The following is an 8,110-nucleotide window of genomic DNA, read 5'->3' on the forward strand; positions in this document are numbered from 1 at the left end:
TAGCCACCATGATGAGGAGGGAGTAGTCCACCCTCGGGGCCGTGGGTTTGTACCGGTAGCTATGTGTTTAATCTCTCTCTCGCGCGATCTTGAGATGTCACAATCTTGATGTATCATGGGCTTTGTTAACGTAGATGGATCATATGATGTTTCTCCCATCTCTAAACTTGTTGTGATGAATTGAGTCTTTACCCTTTGAAGTTTTGTCTTGTCGGATTGAATGTTTAGATCTGAGAACACATGATATATGTCTTTCATATGAATACTGGTAGTGACAATGGGGTATTATTTTGATTCACTTGATATATGTTATGGCACTCAACTTGCGGATTCCCGAGGTGATATTGGGGTAGTCTATGCATAGGGGTTGATGCACGTTTTTATTATCTTTTCTTTGATAGAAACTTTGAGGTCTCCTTGTAGTTCTTTGTGTGGATTGAGTATTATGAATATGAAATTGTTTGATATATATCGTATAATTAACTCACGGGTACTCGTGGTGACATTGGGGGTATCTAGGTGACATTAGAGTACGTTGATATGCATCATATGGTGTTATTTTAGTACGAACTCTTGATTAGATCGATCGAAAAGAATATCTTGCTGTTATTTTAGTACAAACTCTAGGATAGATTGATCGGAAAGAATAGCTTTGTGGTGGTTTCGTACCCTACAAACAATAGCTATCTTTTGTTCTCCGCTAATAGGAACTCATAACTGATTCTTTATTGCACTTTGAGGGATAATCATATGATCCAACTATGTTAGCATTGTTGAGAGTTTGCACTAGCGAAAGTACGGACCCTAGGCCTCATTTTCCATCATTGCAATACCGTTTGTGCTCCGTTTTACTATTTATTACCCTGCTGTTTTTTATTGTTCGCACTACAAAAACTCATATCTACTATTCATGCTACACTTTTATCACCATCTCTTCGCCGAACTAGTGCACCTATACAATTTTCCATTGTATTGGGTGTATTGGGGACACAAGAGATTTCTTGTATTTGATTGCAGGGTGTCTTGAGAGAGACTATATTCATCCTATGCCTCCCACGGGTTGATAAACCTTAGGTCATCCACTTGAGGTAAAATTGTTATTGTCCTACAAAACTCTGCGCTTGGAGGCCCAACACGACTCTACAAGAATAAAGTTGCATAGTAGACATCACTGGCGTGTATATAAGCCAAAGAGTTTAGGCCGTAGAGGATACTTCAACACAGTTGTGTTCACCTAGCTCTAGAGTTAGAACACATCTTACGATCTTGAGGTAGATCAACTCTGTACTCGATATATCTTCATCAATATAAACAAGAGTGGGATGAAGGGTTTTACATCCATTAAGAGGGCTCGAACCTGGGTAAACACCATCTCCATGTTCCAGTAACCCTCGATCCGAGATCCACAGTTCGGGACCCCCTACCCAGAGGTCTGCCGGATTTCACACCGACATGAGGCGATGCCGAAGTCGTGGTGCTCCCGCTAGCAAGCGGAGTAGGGGGAGCTCCTCCTCCGGCGGTTCTTGGCGCCGCCGCCTACGCTCTCCGGGCCCGTCGGCGTTCACAGCGGTCGGCTCATCCGTTAAGGAGGAGCTCGTCATCTCCTCCATTGACGAGGAGGACCAGACGCTAGTGCCGAAGCCGCATCAGCCGCCCCGACTCCTCAAGAAGGCCACTCTAACGGAAGAAGATTTCTTCCGTTAGATCAAGATAGTGACGGAGCGTTCGATTTGTTACATGGGCTCATCGCCGCCATCACTGGCGCGAGTGAAGGAGGAGCCACCGTCCCCGCCGCGCCACCGTGTGAAGCATGAGCTAGCGGCCGGGCTCCGACCTGTGAAGGAGGAGTCGTCCTCGCCCCCGCACAACCGCGACGTCTAAATCGGATGCCGCGTGAAGGAGCAACTGGCCTCGCCCCCGCGCCACCGCGGCGTCCAGATCGTACGCCATGTCAACAAGGAGCCGGCGTCCCCGCCATGCAGCCAGTACGACCGCATGGACGTGCCATCGTCGTCGCCGCGCCGCCACCGCCTCGCTATCAAGGCGGAGTTGCCGTGCGTGATCAAGAAGGCGCGGGGGCGCCTTGTCCACTACCTCAGAGGAGGCGGTCCCTCGGACTCGAGGATCGTCATCTCGTCTCGGCAGCAGGCAAGGTACGACCGATTCAATGTCGATCACCACTCCACGTCGGCCAAGAGCGACCTGACGGTGTACTGGTTCCGCAACGACCCTAACCTCGCGCCGCGTGGACGCTCGACTGCTCCGTGACCACCGCAGAGATGGCCACCAGACGCCTCCGCTGCCTTGACGCCGAGCTCGTCAAGATCGGGAGGAGTGGTCACTTAGCGACTGCTCCGTCAACGCCAGTCGCAGCAAGTCCACCGCCAGGGCTCCGAAGGCCACGTTCGCAGTGGCCGCGGCAGCACACCGCAAGGCACAACAGGAGGCGGAGCGGCTCCTCCGCGAGCGGTAGGAAGCCGCCGGAGAAGGCTGCCGTGGCCCTCCGGCGTTGTTCTGCCGCTGGAGGGACCACGACGACGATGGCGGCACCGATGGAGACGGCGGTGCGGCAAGGCATGGGAGCACGCGTACGAGGTGGTCATCCGGTATATGGTTTAGGTTTTTTTTTTGTTATACGATCGAAATATCAACCTTTTATGTAAATTATGTCCGAACTTCAATGAAATTCGCCCGGTTTGATCGAGTTTGGTCCAATTAGTTCAAATTGTTGGCCGGATGAATGATGGCAGCGTTGGATGGTGGCCTACCGCATCTATGTCCGTGGACGGATGGGGAAGAAAATTCGCAGTTGCGGTTGGAGATACCTTTGGTTTTCGTAGATAGAAAAGCTATATTGTGCACAGTAGATAAATCACTCTAGGTATTTCCAGCCTAAAAAAAACTGAAAATGGAGTTTGTAACGTAAATCTTGGAAGCATTAATTTCTATATTTATTTGGTGGAAGCAAATCATGACTTGCTAAAAATAAAGAAAATCAGCATTAATTTCCTGGCTCAGTCGGATCCTTCCAAAGATTTCAATCGTACGCGGGGGATCAGCTGGGGGTCTTGGATTTTACCGTAACCGTTTCCAACACAGCGTTTATAGTGGAGGACTCACGTTTCTCTTGCGCAGGCGCAGCGGCACAACATCCGGGACCGACCGGACGCCTTCCGATCCAGCAAAACCCCCAGAACCCCAGATCACAAGGCCTCGCCATGGAGTTCCACTACCGCGCCGGCGACGAGCGCTGTCCGTCGGCGGGGGCCGCTGCTACGTCGGCCAACTCCGAGACGGCAGGTGAGCTCTCCTCCCTGCTTACGGCCGGCTCTAGGTTCTTCATGCCTCTCTCCCGCTGATCTTCTTATTCCCTTTGGTGAAGCCACGCCCGTGCATAATGTTCTCGTCGCCGGCGAGGGGTACCACGGGGAGAACTCACCGCCGCCGGCGTCTGATCCGGACGAGCAGCGGCGCCGGGCGGCGAAGGAGAGGATCAGGGCGCGGATCCTGCGGGAGGAGGCGGAGGCCATGGCACTCGAGGCCGAGGTCCGCCGTGAGCTCATGGAGGAGCGCGCCAGGTTGCTCGTGGGGCTGGCTGGCGTGTCGGAACATGGGGCGGTACCATCACTGAAGACGGCAGCGCCGTACTTGCATGAGGTTTGCTGATCTGAGGATTCAACCTTTTGCTGCTCTGAGGATTCCACGTTTTGAATCTAGGTCTCCGCCTCTTTTTTATCCCCTAACTATTCCAATATATGTGTTCTTCTCCTGTCTGTGAAGGCCGGGTCGAAAGTAGACGTGTCTGCTGCAGTGCCAGGCAAGCGGAAAAACCCTGATGTACATGATGCATCTGCTGTTTTGGCGGCCACGGGAAGCAAGAAGCCGAAGTCAGGCCTGACTTGCACGGTGTGCAACATCACGGCAACCAGCGAGGTTGCCCTGCAAGAGCACCTCCGAGGGAAGAGCCACGGGAAGAAGGCCGCTAAACATACGCAGCCATTGCCTGGAACAGGTCAACCAGAGAAGGATGCGGTAATAAAATGCAGCATGTATACACATTTCAGTTTTATATCTCCGTACTGAAAGACGGAATGCAAAGTATTGTTCCATTTCTGATGTCCAATATCTAATTGGTTGAACTAACTTTGAATCTTGTTCTTTAGGTGAAACAAATTAAGATATAATAAGACTCAAGCGCTCTATATATGTGATGTTAAAAGCATCATAATATCTTGCTACTCCATAAGTTATATGGATCTTTGAATCAAACTGGCCTGAATTGTGTTTTGATTTGTACTGTACTAGCCTTACATTTTCATATTCAAGTACTCCCTCCGTCCGAAAATACTTGTCATCAAAAAGAATAAAAAGGGATGTATCTAGATGTATTTTAGTTCTAGATGCATCCCTTTTCATCCATTTTGATGACAAGTATTTTCGGACGGAGGGAGTATATATGAATTCGTGTTTGTTTTGAATACATGAACACGTATGCTGTTTGGGCTTGAGTCCATAGCCCAGGCCACTGCAAATCTTTTTTCTTGACACCTTGATTCTTTATTGATAATGTTGTCGTATTCAGTATTCACTAGTATTCTTAAATTACCCATATTTTACAGCCCAGCTAGCTACAGTGGCTTGGTTAGGTGTAACTTGTAACACCAGTAAATCACACATTTTGAGGAACATAAATAGGTCTCGACTGCTTCTGATTTCACTATGAATACATAAAACAATTCTATATCTACATAGATGTATAAATATCTGGTGGTAACTGGCAAGACTTGCGACAATCCAAGCTAAAGCTTTATATGTCATCTTGTTACCAAATACAAATAATTCGTACTATCCTTGAACAAGTTATTTTCCTCCCTTTCGAAAAACAAGTTTTTTTCCTCTTGATAGTTTTTGTGAGACATAAGATTATTTCTTGTATGTGTCAAAGAATTGACCGGTGTTTGTGTTTGATGCAGTTCAGGTTGAAGGTAAATGGGTCGCCAGCCTTACCGGCCAAGGGGAAAAACCCTGGTGTTGCTGTCGCTTCAATGACTCTCGCTGAAAAAGGGTGCAACAACTTGGGCTTGAATTGCACGGTCTGCGGCATCACAGCAAGCAGTCAGAAGACCATGCAAGATCACCTCAAAGGGAAAATTCATATGAGGAAGACTGCCATGCTCTCGCAGCCATATCCTAAGGAGAATGGGGTAAGGAATATGATTTGGACTTTGCCAACACTACCCAAATTCAACAAAACAAAATATGTGTTTTACTGTAGCGTGGTTAACTATAATATTCATAATTTCATATGAGGCTACTTGTCTTTCCAACCTATTTATTGACAACAATACTGCCTCCTTACAAATATGTAACACCCCCTCAAATTTTGAGCCTAACTTTGACTACAAATTTGACTAATAAAATCTGAGATGTATGCCACGAAAAATATATCACTAATTTTGTATCTGAAAGAAGTTTCAAATGCTATAGTTTTTGTGGCATATAGCTGACATTTTATTAGTCAAATTTATTGTTAAAGTTAGGCTCAAAGTTGGAGAGGGTCTTATATGCTTGAAAGTAGGTATTATTCTGATCCTATTAGTATAAAGTGCTCGTTCTTTTGTATACAAAAGGGCCCAAACTGCAAATCCAGTAATAAGACCATCTCCCCAATGCTCCCATGATACCATTTGAAAAAATTCAATTTTAAATGTTCTAAAAAATTCTGAAAAAAGTTATGTATGTTGACATCACGTGAATGTACAATCCCTAAAAATTTCAGGTCCAAATTCCAAATATACATTGAGAAACAAAAAAGACAAATCTGGATGTGAATAGTGGATTTGTCTTTTTTGTTTCTCAATGTGTATTTGGAATTTGGACATGAAATTTTTAGGGATTGTACATTCATGTGCTGTAAACATCCATAATTTTTTCAGAATTTTTTGAAATATTTAAAATTGAATTTTTTGAAATGGTATCATGGTATCACCTAAAGGTTGGTATCATGTGATATTTTCCCCCAGTAATAATACAAGGCCAAAGTGTATCATGATTTCTGGAACATATATAAAGAGGTCTCAAAGGCTATTAAAGCATGATTAATTTCTGAGAAACCAATTTTATATGTCCTTACAAATGTCTTTGGTGCTAATTTCTAGTCTAGTAAAATGTTTGCATTCTTCCATTATCTTTGAACATTAAGAGGCGTGAGAAGCATGGGAGCTTGTCAGAAGGGATTTTCTAAACCTAGGGACATAGGAACCCTATAGCCTTATACGGCTAAAAAATATTGCTGAAGTTCGATAAAATGCCAAATAAATCCTACTCAGAGAGGATGGATATAGTATTATGCATCTAAAATTTATAACTTAAATATGACTTGTAACTTACACCGTTCCTTGTTCATCTAGGTCTCATACAGTCATATTTAAGTTTTAAAGTTGGCACGCGCATACTTGTATCCATCCCTAATTGCATCTGATTTATGTCATATTTTTCTGAAACTTATGCGCATATTTTTTGGGTGTATAAGGTTCAGATGTACTCCGTTTTAGTTCAAAAACATAGATTCATCGTCAATGCCACTTCAAAAACATAGGTGCCACTAGTGTCTTTCCAAGTTTTGTGCTAGTGCCATCTCAGTCCCTTTCCTGTCAATCTCTCCATCCCTGGCCATGTGATGTTTTGGTTTTGCACTGTCCCTTCAAACGGTTTCGATCAACCTTGTTTGGTTTTATCCGACATTATATTTTGACATCTTGTCATTTCTCAAGACGTGTTCGGGAAAAACCAGCCAAGGTTGATCGATTTGAACGGTTTGAAAAGACAGCAAAACATAAAACATCACATGGTCAGAGAAGGAGAGAGTGACAGAAAAGGGACTGAGATGGCACTAGCACTAAGCTATGGAAACATTAGTGGCATATGTCTGAATACACCATTTTTGTTACGATGAGGGATTTTACCTCTGTTCTTCCTCAGGTCTCCATAACCTAAACGAGTGTCTGCTTAGAGGAGTTTGTGTTTGTTCATGCAGGTCTGCTCAAAACCAAATGCATCAGCAGCCGTGCTACCGGCCAAGCGGAAGAACTCCGACGTTGTCCCAGCCGCATCCACCCTTTCAGCCGGGCCAAGCAGCAAGAATCAGAAGCGAGGCTTGACCTGCACGGCAACCAGCGAGAAGGGCATGCAGGATCACCTCAAAGGGAAGGCTCACATGAAGATGGCGCCCTCGCTTGCGCCTGGGGATGCGGAGGAAGAGGCAGAGGTGGAAGGCGGCTACACGCCGAGGAAGTTCCATATGCTGACCGACTCCGGGACATTGTGCGAGGTGGTGCAGCTGAACGGCTCCATCCTCTGCGAGGTGTGCGACGTGCGGACCGCCGACATTGTTACCATGATGTGCCACCTACAGGGGACCAAGCACGTCTCCAAGCAGGCCAAGCAGAAGCAGTGCGAAGCCGTGGAACCACCGGCTGCCGTTGCTGCTGATGGCGATGGGCCAGGATCAGAAATGGTGCCCATGGAGGCCAATGGCGTGGGCCGGGTGGACGGTGGCTCCCTGCTGTGCGAGCTCTGCAACGTGAAGGTGGCGTCGGAGTGCGACATGCAGTCTCACCTGTCCGGCAGGAAGCACACCAACAAGGCGAAGTTGGCTGCAGTTGGTGTCAGTGCATGTGGCAACGTGTCAGGCTCAGAAACTGTGCCCATGGAGGCCAATGGCGTGCGCCGACTGGACGGTGGTATCCTGCTGTGCGAGCTCTGCGACGTCAAGGCCTCGTCGGAGTGCGTCATGCAGACTCACCTGTCCGGCAGGAAGCACACCAACAAACAGAAGGCCACCGTTGACGCCGGTGCAGGACAGGGGGTGAAGAAGGCTGCCGCCACCGCCGCCACGATTGGCAGCCCATCCAAGGAAGCCGCCTCCATCGTCGTCAATGGCAGTGATGACTCGGTGAAGAAACCAGCAGCGGGAGAGATGGACGTAGCTGTGTCATCGGCAGGACAGGGGGTGAAGAAGGCTGCCGCCGCCGCCGCCACGATCGGCAGCCCATCCAAGGAAGCCACCTCCATCGTCGTCAATGGCAGTGATGACTCGGTGAAGAAATCA

General features: G+C 47.2%; 1 protein-coding gene across 1 annotated transcript in view; it reads left to right on the forward strand.

Annotated features, from left to right (window-relative positions):
* The first annotated feature begins 3,552 nt into the window (after positions 1 to 3,552).
* Positions 3,553 to 8,110, forward strand: part of LOC119310090 — a 5,720-nt gene continuing 1,162 nt past the window's right edge. Inside the window, exons 1-4 of the mRNA XM_037585940.1 lie at positions 3,553 to 3,657; positions 3,781 to 4,032; positions 4,974 to 5,204; positions 7,037 to 8,045. Of these exons, the coding sequence (XP_037441837.1) occupies positions 3,562 to 3,657; positions 3,781 to 4,032; positions 4,974 to 5,204; positions 7,037 to 8,045 (1,588 nt within the window). The 5' untranslated portion in view covers positions 3,553 to 3,561. The remainder of the gene's footprint in view (positions 3,658 to 3,780; positions 4,033 to 4,973; positions 5,205 to 7,036; positions 8,046 to 8,110) is intronic.

Source organism: Triticum dicoccoides, chromosome 1B (genome assembly GCF_002162155.2).
Source record: "Triticum dicoccoides isolate Atlit2015 ecotype Zavitan chromosome 1B, WEW_v2.0, whole genome shotgun sequence".
NCBI lineage: Eukaryota > Viridiplantae > Streptophyta > Magnoliopsida > Poales > Poaceae > Triticum > Triticum dicoccoides.